This window comes from Chenopodium quinoa, unplaced genomic scaffold (genome assembly GCF_001683475.1).
Source record: "Chenopodium quinoa cultivar QQ74 unplaced genomic scaffold, ASM168347v1, whole genome shotgun sequence".
Classification (NCBI taxonomy): Eukaryota; Viridiplantae; Streptophyta; class Magnoliopsida; order Caryophyllales; family Amaranthaceae; genus Chenopodium; species Chenopodium quinoa.
In genome coordinates this window covers 1-17,479 of record NW_018745454.1, presented here as the reverse complement: position 1 = coordinate 17,479, position 17,479 = coordinate 1, and the positions used below count along the sequence as shown (strand labels likewise).

General features: G+C 41.9%; 1 protein-coding gene across 1 annotated transcript; it reads right to left on the bottom strand.

The window, feature by feature from the left end:
- Positions 1-2,633: 2,633 nt before the first annotated feature.
- Positions 2,634-14,681, bottom strand: LOC110714490 (putative cysteine proteinase inhibitor 7). Its single transcript, XM_021893019.1, has 2 exons — positions 14,498-14,681; positions 2,634-3,052 (listed from the first exon to the last, which is right to left on the bottom strand). Exons 1-2 carry the CDS (start codon positions 14,615-14,617, stop codon positions 2,843-2,845), a joined length of 330 nt encoding a protein of 109 aa, XP_021748711.1. The 5' UTR covers positions 14,618-14,681; the 3' UTR covers positions 2,634-2,842.
- Between the last annotated feature and the right edge of the window lie 2,798 nt (positions 14,682-17,479).

Below are 17,479 nucleotides of genomic sequence, written 5' to 3'. Positions count from 1 at the left end.
TCGGATCTATATAAGTGTACATGCAAATATGCAATGCACATTTCAAATTTGCCAATTCCGTATATTTAAATTATCAAATATGAATCTTTATTTAATTAACAAAATCATAGTTAAAGAATAAATGAAGAATTTAATAAATTTAGCAATGTCATTTCATATCCGAAAAATACACATTAATATAAATTAATAATACATCATACTTCGTATTAATATATATTAAGGGTAATGCTATATGCAGCCCTTATATGAAATATTAGGCCGTAATTCTCATTATTTTTACCATAATGTGGGGACCATCAAAGTCAAAGTATGTGAGAGAGAGAGTAGTGTCCACATTGATTCTTGTTGTCATTTAAATGTGAAATGAGAATGAATGACCGTACTCAAGGTAAAATTTTTATAATTTAAGGCCTTGATCAACTCATATTAGAATTATTATATACTTAGTACTTTGGTATATATCAATTTTAATCTATAAAAAATCAGTTTAAACTTTAAAGTTCCAAATTACTCATAGTATTCTTCCAAAATAAGTGTTGTGTAAGACGAGTTTACGTTAATATTATTGTAAGACGATCAGTTTGAAAGTAAACATAACTATTTTAATTTGTCGTTGGTTTGAATTTCATTGTGATGTGTAATTTCTTATAATTCATGGTTATATACTATAAAGGCTAATATTATTATTCTAACTAGGTTAGCATCCGTGCAATGCACGGGTTTACCAGTAATTTATCTTTGAATTTTTGTAATTTTTTTTTTTTTTGATTTTAAAATGTTCAAAAGTTCAATTAATTGACCTCAATTATGCTAACTGCTCCTATAAAGACTCCAACAACCTAATATCAACATAAATAACTAGAGTAATAGGTACTTATTTTAAATTAATTACCTAAAAAATAGCTACAATATGTTAATAATTAATTAACATTTTGTTTAAAAAAATAATACATTTGAGCGGAAATTTTTTTTCATGAAATAGCGCCACGTATACAACTTTGAATAAAGATGACATTAGCGGTTGCTACTTTAGTATTAGTTATATAGATACATTATAATTTTTTGTGAGATAATTTATTACTAAAAAGTTTATAGTTTAAAGGGTAACTTTAAGTACTTTTGAGATATCTTTAACTCGCCTTACAATAAATTAACAAACACCCTCCTTTTTGGAGAATTTGTGAACCCTAAATATCGGGTAAGAAATAAAAAAAAATATTTTAACAACAACATCAACAAATAAAAAATGTACAGTTATTAATTAGTTCAATCAACAAAAAACAAAAAAAATAATTCAAAAGAAGTAGACTTTTGGTTTTGACCTAGCACTTATTAATTAAGTTGAATTGATACAAGTGTATTAATTTAACACGTTATTGTCTTATCCATAATAATTGTAACATTAGGTCACTATAATTGAAAGTTTCAAGTCATCGAAGTGTTAATATATTGGGCTATTTGCATATTGCACAAGCTCAAGGCCCTAATATAATAATTAACCTCGAGAATATTATTCATAGTGTAATTCAATGGTAACATGTGATGAGTTGATGAACAAGCAGGAAGAAAGTTAGCAAAATTGAGAGTACTGCACATAATAATCCATAACCTCCTCGACTTCAATGTAGTACGTACATCATACCAGCAACCACTTGTTGTTCCGCTTTCAAGTAGAAGGAATGGTGGCCGGGGATAATACAAGGAATTAAGAGAATTCCCAATTTTGAGATACATATCAGTGGCGGGATCCAAAAATTTATACTCTATCACCGAAAACTACTAATCGTTTTTGTTAGAGCACCAAATCAAACCAAAAGCTTAAACTGATGGTTGAAGCCCAGAAATATATTTTATACTGTATCACTCCCCCAAGATCTCACCTAAGCTGTGATACCATGTTAGAAGACCAACTCAACCAAAAACTTAAGCTGATGATTGAAGCCCAGGAATATATTTTATACTCTATCAGTTTTCAATAATGCAAACCAAAAACATTCATAAGGTTGATATATTTGTCTCATAGTCAAAATTTTCTCTTTATTGAAATTGAATCCTACACATTTCAAATGACACATAATATAAATAAACCTAGGTAGTATAAAGGGATGGAATTTATTTATTTAATTTTTTTTTTGTATCTACAATGTTGACATGTTGCCATTAAATATGATATGTGATGAAAGTGATTATATAGGCAGGGTCAATTAGAGCATTCACAAAAGTTGTGTAGAGGTCCTTGCTTGAAATTTTTAATAGTTGGAGCTAATACCTCATCATTGTGGAGCTACGAGGGTTGCAGCTTTGGTGAAACTACATACCTTTACAAAGCTATGTAGTTTCACTCTACTCAAAGCATGTGTTGTCCAATTTGAAGGAATAATTAAGTAATAAAACAAATCCGTGCGGGCTAAGCCCAAAGTGGACAATATCATATTAATGTGGAGTGGAGTGTACGTGCGACCCGTCAAGGTGGGTGATCCGGGCCCAACATTTTTCGGATATGAATTGAGACATTGATAATTTTATTAAATACTTCATTTATTCTTTAACTATGCTTTTGTTAAATAAAGATTCATATTTGATATTTTAAGTATACAAAATTGGCAAATTTGAAATGTGCAGGCACACTTATATAGATCAAGTTAAGATCCAACCACTAACAGTAATTTTATTTAGTTAATAATAGTATTAGACAGTAGTACTAGTACACAAATCAAGTCATCCAAGACTTGTTTATTGCACTAGTACATAATACATACGTAGTAATATAAAACTTGAAATATATTTTGATGCAGCTTATATAAGCACACCAAAAATGGCTTGGCATATTTATTGTTGAAGATTAGTTTGCAACCGCAATGGGTGCATTTATCCGAGGCTCGAACACTTCAAGCTTCCTAATAGGGGTTTGACAGACTAGTTCAAGAACTTGCGCATAATACTTGTTAGTCTTGCAACCTTCAGATGCCTCAAGTTCAATAAAGTACCTCGTGCTACCAGTTATGCATTCTCGTGCTGCTTTCAAAGTCTTCTTATACACCAGGTGTGTCCCCTGCAAATTACAACGAGGATTAAATAAACATAATGAACCAAATTTATGGGACAGAGGATTTGAACTCGATCAAAACTAATTCAAAAGTAGTATATGTTTCGGGGTTTTCTGATGTCCTGCGGGAGAGTTACAATTCCGAGACTGGAACCGGACGCATGTACCTGCAAAACAAACGGATGTTCCGGATGATTGGAGATCCGCCTCCGACGGTCAAGTTAGTACTTGATTAAGGAGTAATTAATGCGGAAATTAAAGTGATTGGGTCTCTCTAAGTGAGAGAGTTTAATGTGTGTAATATGCGTAATCTCCCTTAATGAGGATTAAGGGAGGTATTTATAACCTCGGGAAACGTGCCAATCTAGGTTTAGGTTAACCTTGGGCTGATTGGGCTTCCCACGGAAGTTGGGCCTAGGTGACCGATTATCCCAGGTGTCATGGGAAGGACGCGTGTACGTGTCGTAATTGGTCCATAGTGGACGGATCATTGCTTGACACGTGGCAGGCTCCTATTGGCCCATGTGACGGACACATGGCGGAACCTGATTGGTCCACTTGTCAGATGGTGATTGGTGGGGAAAAATCCCCTAATCATTTGCCCCTCACAGGTGGCACGTGACTGGTCACGTGTTACCTGTGACAGGTATCGCCCTGTAACAGGCGACGACCTGCTACAGGTGTCACTCGGCGAGAGGCCGAGAGATTCTCCCGCCAAAATTTTGAATTCTGGAAGTGACCCTTCGCCTTCTCACTTCGCCTATATAAAGGAGTGTTGACTTCGGTCATTTTCACACTTGAAAACTTTGTGAGAGAACATTCGGACCCCTGAACTTGCTCTGACATTTTGGACCCTTTCTGCCTACCGCCTGCTCTGACAAGCCGACTGCAAAGGATTTTCTGAAATTCATCAATCGTCACTCGTTTAGGTAACCGTTGGTTCTCTTACTCTTAATTTTCTCTTTACTTTATTCTTTTTTGAAATGGCACCACGGAAGCACACGACACGACCTAGGTTAGTGATCAGCCGGTCACCGGGGACGGCTGAATCTAGGACTAGGAGTGCCGCCTGCCCTTTTCTGGACCCATCTTTGCCCTTTATACAAAGTCTGAATGTATCTGTGTCTATGCAGAGCATGATGGCCAGAACAAAAAAGACTGCCAGGATCTTAAACTCAGACGGCTCCTCCCACAGGGTGCCGATTAGTGAAACATCTGACCAGGCGCCAGATGTGGAAGTGAAACAAAGCGGCTTGAAAGCCGACAGTTCTGAGGGAGGAGTCAAAGTGACCCCTTCCCATTTTACAGTTGACAATTCTACATTCTCTCCTGCTCCTTTTAAAGGAGAGAAGGCGGGCCCCTCCGGGAGAGGGGAGGAGTCGTCCTCTTCGGACTCATCAGAGGAAGATTCCGAGTCTAGCTCTTCTGGCCATGCTTCTCTGGACACAGAAGAGAAAAACAGTCGCCTGCAAGAGGCGAGGCTTTCTCACGCAGTTGAGAAGGGGGACGATTGGGCGGAGCCATCCGCCTCTCACCGAGAGCAAAATACCCCCTACTACTGCACGGTACCTCGGGGCCGGATCACAGCCATGCAAGAGAAAGTGGAGAGATTTATCGCAAACCACACAATGGGCCCCGACTTTTTAGTGTTCGTGCCGGATCCAGAAGACACAGTCGTCTGGCCGGCTGGTACCAGTTATGATGGCGCCTGCTTTGGCTGCTACGAGGCGGCCATCAAGGCTGGGCTGCGCTTCCCACTGCATCCGGCTGTTCAACGGATCTTGGATGGGTATGAGTTGGGGTTATGGCAGTTAGCCCCGAACTCCTGGGTCAACGTACTCGGCTATGTGGCCGGGTGCGAACTGCACGGGGTGGAGCCGAACTTCGAGGCTTTCGCCCACATGAACTACCTCAGCCAGACCCCTAAGGCAGGCGGTACCGGCTGGTATCAATTGACGAGCCACAGGGGCTACCTCATGACGAGAGGTAAAGCAAACAAATGGAAGGACTGGCGGAGCACCTTCCTTATCATTGAGAGTTCAGACACAGAGCTGAACAAGCGCTTCAACAGGTGGAACAGGAATCCGCCCCTTCTTGCAGGCGGCCGCAGCATGCCGCCTGTTCCCCCCAAGGCTAAGAAAGAGATCCTAGATAAAGGACTCTTCAAAGTAGAGTCGAAGGTGAACTCTACTTCAGGGGTACGAGAGCAAGTACCCCTGCACTGCGTCCCGAGCTTCAAATGGCTCTACGACGAGTACTTTTTGGCCGCCTGTGGCCTCAGCAGTCGGTGCTCAAGAGGTAGCCGGCCTGTCGAATACTCTGTTATTCCATGCATTTCTTGTTATGACTTTTATTAACTTTGCTATTTGTTTTTGCAGCGGACGCCATGAGAAAAATTACCGCCTCCAAGACTGCGGCGGCCATGTTGCGGGCCTCCATCATGCAACAGTCTTCAACCGACTCCCCCAACAAGGGGGCACCCTTGGTGGGCTTCGAACATTTCACCCTCTTTTTGGAGTTGTGTTTATGCATATACTGACTCTTTTCTTCTTTTTTAGACGGGCGCTCCAAGAGCTTCTTCTTCCCAACAGCCGGACCCCAAGGCCCGGAGGACGACTGTTGCGAGCTCTCCTGGTTCTGCCAGGAAACATGTGGCGGCTGAGAAACAGCCGGCCACTTCTTCTAAAACTCCAGCTGGGCCACCTAGAAGTATGAAATTATCCTTGTAAATTTTAGACTTGCTCTCTTCTTTACTAGGTCTAATCCGTTTGTTTATGCTTGATGCAGCTGGCCCTCAGGAGCCTGACTTGGTCGAGGTGGCCAAGTCTATGATCAAGGCCGTTCCTCCAGCTGAAAGGGAGGCGGTCAGGGGTGTCGGCACCCTTGACCTAGACGGGATTGCAGGGGTCCTTGCTGAGGTTACTTAGCATATTTTTGAGTATTTGAATTCCAGGACGCCTGTTTTCTTTTTTGTTTGGAAACTGACGCCTGTTCCCCTTTTTACTTAGGCCCTGCTCCGAGTGAACGGCCTTCGCAAGCCGCTTGACCAGAAGAACAAAGAGGTAAAGGCTGCAAAAGCTATGGCCGCCTCTGACTGTGATAAGGCAATGTTTCAAATTGCCCAAAATGAAGTTCTGACCATTGATATTCTTTATTATCAGGCGCAGGCTACCGCCGCTATCCGGGCTCAGTTAGAGGCGGCCTAGAAGAGGAATAGCGAGCTGGAGGCGACCATCAACAACCTCAAGGCCGAGCTGAGACCTCTTCGCCAAAAGATGTCCTCATACGAAACCTTGGAGAAATCCTTGGCGAGCGTAAAGGTACGCCTGGTGACCCAGGAGAAGAGTCTTACTCAGGAGCTCTCGACAAAGGCCGAGCAAGAAAAGAAAGAGCTGGTCCGGGAGATGATGGAAGACTCTGCTCAAATCCAGCGCAGACTTGGGGCCGCCTCTTCCCCAATGCCGACTTTGCCTCATGGGAAAAAACGTACCGCCAGTGTTCTGATAGATATAATCAAGAGATCCTGGCGGCTGCTGAGGAAGAGGCGTTGGAGGAGGAGGAGCAGCCGGTAGTGGCGCTTGTGCCGCTTGGGGGTAATGCATCAAAGAAGGATGCAGCTGAAGCCGAGTCCAGCAAGAAGAGTGCTGACCAGGCGGCAGCTGCTAATATTGAAGATCTGCCCCCTTCTTAAGCTTTATGTCTTCTTTCCACGGCATGCGTGCCGTTTGTTTGTATTTACCCGGCCAGGGGGCCGGGGCTCTGAATATTTTGCCGGTCTTTGATGACCGGCTTCTTTTTAATGAATTTTTTTTTGTTTTGCTTCAAATTTGTTTAAGTATTGAATATTCTGATATCCAATTGTACACTATACCGACTGTTTTACATGGCCGATAGTTGCAAACAGGTACGGATAGTTAGTCACGCCGCCTATGCCCCTGGACAACTGGTTGTCTGTTTCCAGGCTAGACGATCAGTCGGCCATTTATCCAATCGGTATTCGAACCATTTTAAAGACTGGATCCCCTTTAGGCAGGCGGTCCTGTCATTTGTAAAATTTAACCAAGTAGGAAAGTTGTTTCCTACTTGTCTTGCTTTTAGGCTAGAGACTTTAGGCCGTCTAGGCCGACTGTTTCCCGCCATATTAAATCTAGTGTGAACAGGTGTTTTATGAACACCTTTTTAGTTTCATACTAAAACTTTTAAGGAGTGACCAAGTAAACATGATTGTTACCTAGTCGCCAAGTAACTGAGTAGTAGAGGTATCAAGCGGTGGGTACCGGTTGTTCCCCTTTATTCGCCAATGTTTGTTGGCTTTTAACTCATAGGTTGTTAACCTAGCAGGAGTAGTGGTTGATAGCCCCTGTTTGCCAAAAACAGGCGGACGACTCATACCTTTTAGGCTCCATACTAAATTTGAGAGAGTGACTATGAGTTAACTTTGGTGTTACTCAGTCGCCGTCACTCCTGCTTGAGTAGTAAAGGTACCAGGCAGCGGAGGCCGGCTGAACCTTTTGATTCGCCAATGTTTGTTGGCTATTAACTCAAGAGGTACCCCCTGCATTTATCCCAAGTAATACAGGCGGTCATCTGACTCAGATGCCAACTGCTACCACTGGTTTGGTTAGTGATAGAGTTATCCTTGTCTCAAAAACGGCTACGTGGTTGCCCTTGGGGACAGTCGTATAGGTGTCGTGTAATTAGTTTATAGAGCAATGTTCCACCCAAAAGGGAGCTGCTCTCTGCGACGAATTTCATCCGGAGGGATGCCGCCGGACGCCTGCTATGATGTTGGGGCAGGTCGTATTAGTTTAAAGATTGGATCAGTTGGCTTGGCGCCTGGAATGATCATTCGGCTTGTGGAATTGGTTAGTTCTTGGTGAACGTAGGTGCTAAGTAAGAGGAGGGTAGCCGATAAGAATAAAAATTAAACATGGAGAGTGGCCGACTGTTTGTTAGTAGGCATGCCCCTCTTAGGTAAAAATGAAAACTGTTTGTCAGTAGGCATGCCCCTCTTCGTCATATAGCATTACTCGAAGAGTCGGCTCGTAGTGTTCAATTGGAAGAACAGCTTCCGCACCATAAGTTAGGAGGAATGGAGTTTCTGCAGTCGCCCCTTTTTCAGTCGTCCTAATGGCCCAGAGAACATGTGGTAATTCATCCGCCCATAGGCCGCCTGCTCGTTCAATCTTTTTCTTGAGACCGTCTGAGATGATTTTATTAAAGGCTTCTACCAGGCCGTTTGCTTGTAGACGGCCGACTGATGCAAAGTGGTGTGCAATTCCTTGGTCACCCAACCAGCTTTTGAGAACAGGCGTCTCAAATTGGGGACCATTATCAAAAACCATAGACATGGGAACCCCGAACCGAGTGATGACATTTTTCCAAATGAATGAAATTACATCCTTCGTCTTGATTCCCTTTACAACCTCCGCCTCTACCCATTTAGTGAAGTAGTCGACGACAACAAGTATGTACCTCCTTCCGCCTGTATCAGGCGTATATGGACCCAGAATATCCATGCCCCACTTAGCAAACGATAGTGGGCTATGAATGGTAGTGAGGTCAGTAGCCGGACGGTGAATTAGCTTGCCAAACCTTTGGAACTTGTCACATTTTTTCACCATCTCCATTGCATCTGCTTCTAAAGTAGGCCAAAAGTAGCCCTACCGCCTTGCCCGTTGAGCAAGCGTCCTACCGCCTATAAGGGAAGCACAGTAACCAGAGTGAAGATCGTCTAGTATCTCTCGTCCCTTTTCTGGAGTAACACACTTTAAGAAGGGTTGAAGGTACCCCCTTTTGTGAAGTTCTCCCTTTATTATTTCAAAACTGGTTGCTCGTTTTTTCAGTGCTGCCGCCTGTTGATGATCATCCGGCAGGGTACCCTTTGTCAGATATGCCCTGATTGGATCCATCCAGGTTGAGCTTCTGTCTAAGATTCCAATAGGTTCTTCCTCAATGCTTCTCCTCTCCATTACTTCCCAAAAAACAGTTCGAGGAGTATCACAGGAGGCGGATGATGCTAATTTTGAAAGTGCATCCGCCTGGTTGTTTTCTGATCTCGGCACTTGGGTAAGATGGAAATCCTCAAGAGAGCCGACTGCTTGTCGGACCGCCTGTAAATACTTGATCATGGCCGGATGGGTTGCTTCGTATTCGCCATTGTACTGACTCACTATCAATTGTGAATCGGAACAGGCGTCTATTTTTCTTGCTCCTGCCGCCTTGCACATGCGGATTCCGGCTAGTAAAGCTTCATATTCTGCCTCATTGTTTGAGGCCTGAAAACTGAAGCGTAAAGCATACTCGTACCTGTCGCCCTCTGGCGACTAACATATGACTCCTGCTCCACAACCATTTGAAGTAGAGCTTCCATCCACATATACCTTCCAGACTTGGTCTGTAACTTGAGAGTCAGGAGGACGAGTCATCTCAACAATAAAGTCAGCAAAGGCTTGCCCCTTCACTGCTTTTCTAGGCTCGAAAGTAACTTCGAGGCTCTGTATTTCTATGGCCCATTTGATCATTCGGCCTGACAACTCCATGATGGTCAGTGGCCGCTTGATAGGTTGGTCTGTATATACGACGACTGCATGTGCCAAAAAGTAGGGCTTCAATTTTTTAACAGCCATGAAGAGTGCAAGACCAAATTTCTCCACTAAGGGATACCTCAACTCGGCATTTTTCAGTACATGACTGACAAAGTAGACCGGGAGCTGACAACCGTCTCTTTCAGCAAGGAGAACAGCGCTTAACGCATGATCAGAGACGACCAGGTACATGTAGAGTACTTCTTTGGGCAAAGGGCTGACCAGCCTCGGCAAGGAATGCAAGTGAACTTTCAATTTCTGGAAGGCCGCCTCAGCATCCGGCCCCCATTCAAACCTTGCCTTTTTCTTAATTGCCTGGAAAAAGTATAGGCATTTGTCGCCTTATCGGCTTAGAAATCTTCCCAAGGCTGCCAGACAACCTGTTAACTTCTGAACCTCTCGGATGGTACGAGGCGACTGCATGTCGATGACCGCCTGCACCTTCTCAGGGTTCGCCTCTATTCCTCTCTGATTGATAAGGAATCCGAGAAATTTCCCAGACTCAACTCCAAAGACACATTTCTTGGGATTGAGCATGACATGGTGCCGCCTGAGTGTGGCGAAAGTTTCTCGGAGGTCCGACAGATGATCTTTCTGAAGTTTAGACTTGACAATCATATCATCAATAAATGCCTCGACATTTCTCCCAATCTGATCAAAGAACACAGTGTTTATCATTCGCTGGAAAGCGGCCGGGGCATTCTTAAGACCAAACGGCATGACCGTGTAACAGTATAACCCCTGATCAGTGACGAAGGTCGTCTTCTCCTGATCTTTCTCCCATAAAGGAATTTGATGGAAACCAGAGTAGGCGTCCATAAAGCTCATCAAAGCATGGCCGGCTGTTGAGTCGACCAGGTTATCAATTTTAGGCAGAGGGTAACTGTCTTTGGGGCACGCCTTGTTTAAGTCTGTGTAGTCTACACACATTCTCCAGGTGCCATTCGGCTTTTTAACAAGCACCACATTTGCAACCCAGTCTGGGAAGTAACATTGCCGAATGAACCCTGCATCAAGTAATTTTTTAACTTCGGCGGCTGCCGCCTGACTTCTTTCTTCGCCATGGTTCCGCTTCTTCTGCCGTACCGGCTTCTTTTTCGGATCCACGACTAGTTTATGTACCGCCAGATCAGGACTAATGCCTGGCATTTCATGGACTTCGAATGCAAAGATGTCCTTGTATTCTTTCAATAGTTTGTGAAAGTCGTCACCCAGGTCCCTTAGAGCAGTCGTCCCAACCTTGATTGTTCTGTCAGGACGCGAGTCATCTAAGATCAGGTCCGTATGCTCACCAGCTGGCTGAGGGCGGAATTCATCCGACCACTCCTCTGCCAATGATTGCTATTTTCTGTCTTTTCTTGCGGCCCCTGTCTGGGATGCCTTTCTCTTCTTGCTGCCTGCTTCTTGAACAGGCGCACTCTCCTTGACATTGTCAAGGTCTATTTTTCCACCGCTCGACCCAGTGGCCATAACAGTGGGCTTGACATCCGAGAGATAGCACTCACGGGCCATCCTCTGATCTCCCCTTAGGGACCCGACTGTTCCATTATCCCTCTCAAACTTGAGCAACATAAGAGATGGGATTATAACAGCCTTGGAATTATTCAGGGTTGGTCGTCCCAGAATCATGTTGTAGGCCGAGAGTTCTTCTACTGCCAAGAGCCGGACTACCATGTGTCGTCCTTCCCCTTTTTCGCCCAGGCGGATGGATAAATCCACTCGTCCCACTGGGTGGACGACTCCTCCTCCAAACCCTACTAAAGGGTGGGATGCCGGATGTATGCAATCAGTCTGATATTTTAGTTTCGACAGACATTTGCTACTAATGAGATCTGAGGAGCTTCCGGTATCTATGAGGATTCGGCCAACTCTCTGGTTGGCCACTTTACATTCAATAACGATAGGGTCGTCATGCGGCCCTCTTACCCCTCCTAGATCTTCTTCAGTGATGAAAATCTCAGGAAATGAATATTTGGAGGGTCGTTCTTGTTGAACAGAATTTACACCTAACCGTCTGATATTGTCTTTGTTGCCCCTAATAGTGGGGCCGCCTCCTGAGAAGCCGCCTGCAATGGTGTAGACGACTGCATCATCTGTATCGGAACTGTCGTCCTGTTGATTCTTTTTGGCCGACTGCTTTTTCAAGGAAGTGTTCCCCGTAGATTTCTTGACATAAGTGTCAAGATCACCTTGCTCAGCCAGGCGGTCCAGATACCGCATGAGACTGATGCATTCATTGGTGTGATGACCAACATCTTCATGATAATTACAGAATTTTTCTTGGTTCCGGTTGTTTGCAGAACCCTTCATGGGGACCGGCTTCTCAATTGAGATCCGTCCCTTGATTTCCTTTAGGATAAATTGGCTATCCTTGTTAAACGCATACTTTGGGGAGTATGGTTTGAATTCTTTTTTCTTTTTCTGGGCCGGCTGTTTAGAGGAATCAGCCGCCCAGACCTCTTTTCTCTTCTCGTCTTTGTTTGACGACTGTTTCTGTCATCCTTCTCTTTTGTCGGACCTTCTCTCGTCTGACTGTTTTACCGTACTACAAAGATCAGTCGCCTGTATATAAGCTTCCGCTTCAATCAAGGCCTCTTGAAGAGTCGCCACCCTCTTTCGGACCAAATCAAATTTGAAGGTCGACCCGTCTTTGAGACCTCTGAAAAAGTCAGTATAGGCTACTTCATCCGGTAACCCTTGAATCTGTATTCTCATCAGGTTAAACCGCCTGATGTAAGAACGAAGCCCCTCCTTCTCGCCCTGCTGAATTGTTCCTAAATCAAGGGTCGTCTTCTTCGCAGGGATGTTCATGGCGAAGTTGGAGGTGAATAAGTAAGCAAGCGTCTTGAAGTTATTTACACAACCAGTCGGCGGGTTGCCGAACCATTGTTGTGCGATTCCTTTGAGAGTCGTTGGGAAACACTTGCACCAAGTGGGATCATCCAACCCTTGAAGGTACATCAGGTTGGTGAATGCCATCAGATGGTCTTCTGGGTTAGTAGTGCCGTCATAGGCGCCTACTAATACATTTTTCACTTTGACCGGCTGAGCGGCTTCAGTAATTTCCTTGGAGAAGGCCGACGGCTATTCACCAAGTCTAAGCAATCGTAGCTGCCAGTCCATAGGTTGGACACTTTTTGCTGCATGTCCACCAAACGGAAGTGGCTGTAAAAAAATACTGTTGTTGCGGTACAAACGGTAAGTTTGGTACCGCCTGGTCGCTATGAAAGCCGGACTGACGGGAGGTGCCGCCTGACTGACTCTCATGATACGACTGAGTATGCCTCATCGAGGTATTTCGCAGACTGTCTTGGAAGTTTGAAGTAGAGGCCGACTCTGACAATCGGTCACTCTTCTTCTGCTCTAGCAATAGCCGAGCGTCTGTGTATGTTTTCCTCGACCCGTCCGCCTGAATATGACGAACAGGTTTCCTATTTCCTGGAGTAGGAAAACGGTATTTTGTGAAATCAAGGGCAGTTGGCTCCCACTTCCTAGATTTAGGATGAAGGGTCGCCTCTCGCCCTTGAACTGGCTTCCTCTTCCGTGAAGTGGAGGGTTTCTTAGCCGACTGCTCCTTGTCCAGAGCAGGCGGCTTCTTGTTGATCAACTCTTGAATTTCTCCCTTGAAGTCCCTCATGAAGGTCATGAGTTCGTTCCTTGTGATGGGAGCAGAACCATAAGTCGGCTGCTGCCGAACAGGCGGTGCCCCTGCTGGCTCGCTTCCAGTTTGAAGATGTTCCCGTTCCCTCCTTTCGGTATGACGGGTACGTCGGGCCCTTAGGGTCCCGTCTGAAGCTGTGTGAGCTTCAACTTCAAATTCATTCTCAGTATCGTGGTCCGACTGAACTAGAGGGTCGTCCAGGGGACGTCTCTCTTCAGGAGCCGGTACAAACGTGGATGCCATCTCAGAAGTACTCTCCCCACAGACGGCGCCAAGATGTTTCGGGGTTTTCTGATGTCCTGCGGGAGAGTTACAATTCCGAGACTGGAACCGGACGCCTGTACCTGCAAAACAAACGGATGTTCCGGATGATTGGAGATCCGCCTCCGACGGTCAAGTTAGTACTTGATTAAGGAGTAATTAATGCGGAAATTAAAGTGATTGGGTCTCTCTAAGTGAGAGAGTTTAATGTGTGTAATCTGCGTAATCTCCCTTAATGAGGATTAAGGGAGGTATTTATAACCTCGGAAACGTGCCAATCTAGGTTTAGGTTAACCCTGGGCTGATTGGGCTTCCTACGGAAGTTGGGCCTAGGTGACCGATTATCCCAGGTGTCATGGGAAGGACGCGTGTCGTGTCGTAATTGGTCCATAGTGGACGGATCGTTGCTTGACATGTGGCAGGCTCCTATTGGCCCATGTGACGGACACATGGCGGAACCTGATTGGTCCACTTGTCAGATGGTGATTGGTGGGGAAAAATCCCCTAATCAGTATAATTTGCAACGTAAAATGAATAATTGATATTAATTATACTCCATAGACCACATATGGCCCCATTCTTTAGAGCTGCTCTGCTCTACTCAGCTGAAATCTGCTTTACTCTGCTTCAATCTGCTCTGCTCTGATTAAAAATAATACTAATAATAATAATAATAATAAAATCTGCTCTGCTCGGCTCTGCTCTGGTCCACTGAAATCTGTTCTGCTCTGCCCACAATTTCAAAAGAACGGGGCCATAGTGTATCATTGATGGTATTATAAAATTGACCTACGAATATGTTCATTATATTGATTTACGTAGTACATCTTGTACTCGTAATTTATGGATAAAAAGTTAATTACTTTATAAGACAAATTCTTGTAAAAGACCATCTGATAAATTTTTGTTGGACATGTCAAGTATTAGTTTACAAAAATTTACCTTTTGGCTGTTATGCTCATCAACAACCCATTTTGCAATCTCTTGGATGTATGGATCGTTTGGGTCGACATCCTCATGATGACCTCCACCTGTGTTCTTCTGTTGAGCAGAGGAACTCATTTTTGTGTATGATTTTGTGTTATGTAGGGTGTGTATCGTTGTATTGTATGTATGTGTTGTGGAACTCCATCTTTAGCAAACCCTCTCTATTTATAGGATAGGATAATGAATCAATAATTTCTTTTTTATTCGATCAGCTTATTAAATGATGAATATATTCTTGTTAATTTGGACCGCCTACCAACTTTAAGTCGATTTTTTAATTACTTGTTATTCTGACCATACACGATGTTTTGATGATACGCGTGCACTTCATTTGTTGTTTTAAAAGGAAATAATAAAAAAAAAGGAGAAAATATATGTCACGAATCTCACGATTATGAAGTGAGAATTTTATCTTCTTATCGCCACTGATTCTTTTTATCGTGTATGTAAAATGAAAGTGATTTATTATACTTCATGGTTGGATTTTTATAATCTATGATGTTGATCACTTCAGAGAATGATGTACATTGATTAAAATTAATTTCAATCAATGAAAACCAGTTTAGATGATAAAGAAGAAAAAAGTTCCAACTCGGTAAAAAAAAAAAAAAAAAAAAAAAGTTCTAACCACTAACCCCAAAAATCAGTAAGGATAAAAAAAAATCTAATAGAAAAATTAGTTCAATGTTTTAGCAACCCAAAAAAAAAAGGTTCATTAGAACCACACTTATGGCCTAAACAACAACAGTATTGATTAAGCTAATACAAGTGCCAAATTAATTTAACAGGTTAGTGATAATAATTTTAACATTAGGTCACTATAATTGAAACTTAAAAAAACAAGTCATCAAAGTGATTAGCATATTGCACAAGCTCAAGGCACTACAACATTTCCTCAAGAATATGGCGCGCATTACCGATTTAAGTAATAAAAAAATTAAATTTGTTATACCATTAATTACCATATCATATGCTATCCATCATTGTGAAAGCCTTCAAAGTATTAACAATTTAAGAAAATATATAACTACGTTTCTTCCATAATCAAGATAATTCGTGCTAAATAATTGTGAAAAAAAACAATGGAAAAAAAAAATTGTAGATGCAAAGCCTAAGAAAGGAAGTTGAGGAAAAGGGGAAAAAAAAACGATCAAGGCCATAGCATGCACAAGCACGTTTGTCCAATTTCCCTACAATTATGCAAATAATTAAAGAGCATGTGTACTTTGACTACCGTCCTTAAACTCTTGTTCTAGAGCTGAACCACACGGCACACCCAGTAAGGACAGATACAATCGGCGAATAGACCATATTGGTAATTATAAAACACCCTTAGCGACAATTTGGTAAAAAAAAACTTACTTCGGGTCTCCGGTGACAATTTGGTAAAAAAAAAGCTAACCATGTGCTACAATTTTGGTAAAAACAATAAACTCAAGGGACGTTCGGACCAAAATTTCTATTTTTTTCGATAAACTCTTAAAAAAAATCCTAATTTTATTTCGTTTTTGTGTTTTTAAAATTTATTTTTCCCATAAAATTACGCTGAATTCATATACCAAAATTTTTATATATTAAAAAAATTGTTAATAAAGGGTAGGAAAATTAAGTAAATAATAATATTTAAACATTTTTTTTCTTCAAAAAATTGTAATTTCCTTAAAAAAAAAGGTTGGAAAATTAGGCGGGGAAATTTTTTTTCGGTAAAAAAAAAACACGGAAAACAAACTAAATTAAACATTTGTGAAGTAGGTTGTCGGAAATTTCTGCATTATTTTGGTTAATTGTCGCTTGAAATTATTTTTTTTACCGAATTATTGCCGGAGTTATTTCTTTACCAAATTATCCTCTAAGGGTCATTTTTCGTTTACCAATCTAGTCAATTGGCCTCAATAAATCACACAAGAAAAAGTTTAAAGACAATTAACATCATATAAACATTTTAAGAATATATGTAATTGTCCTTACACTTAGAAATGCATAGAAGTATTTAACATCATAACAATAAGAGTTGAGAATCTCAACTAATTGGATGAGATTTGTAATCAAGAATCACATTTTTGCTCTCTTTATTTTGAATCTTCTACATAAGTGGCCTAGTGACTTATACTCTTGTTAAATTATACGTACTATTGAATATTGATCGTGTAGCAAGGGCTTTTTTTTTTTTTTTTTTTTTTGGGCAGCAGGATAAGCAAACTAGAATTTTGTGGCCTTAGTTGCTAACTCACTTCTTATTTTAATAAGCGAAATATTTTGACTTCGTGTACATTTATCTAATTAATTTTTTACTAATGTTTTTGATTTATATATAAGAATAAATATAGTCTTGTGAGGACTTATTGAAAACGTCTCAATGAATAATTTATTAATATTTAATTGATATAAATTTTACTTATTGTTAAAAGAAAATTGTAAATACTCTTAGCTTGTTAATGAACCTAACCATCATGGTCAACGTATTCTCTTTATTGAAAACGAATATTTCAAATGAGACAAATATAAAAGAAACTAGGTACTACGTAGTATAAAGGGATGGAATATTTTTTTTATCCACAATGTTGTCAATAATTTTGATATGCACTGAAAATGAATTCATGGGCAGGTCAATAAGAGCATCTCTAATGGTTCAATTATAAGGACTTGATTGCAATATAATTAAAGTTCCCAGCTACATGTCAAAAGTGAGCGGCTTTAGTTTTTTTTTTTTTTTTAATTAAGAAATGAATGATTTCATATATTACGCCTTTTTTGTGTGGTTGGCCACATCATATGACTGGCTGACACACACCAAAATACTGATCGGGTAACCCTTAATCGAATAACCCCTGACCGAACAAGTAACCTCTAACCGTACCGAGTAATCCTTAACCAACCACGTAATCCTTGACAAAGTAACCTCTGCCACACGGTGTGGCCAACCACGTTTAGAACTTT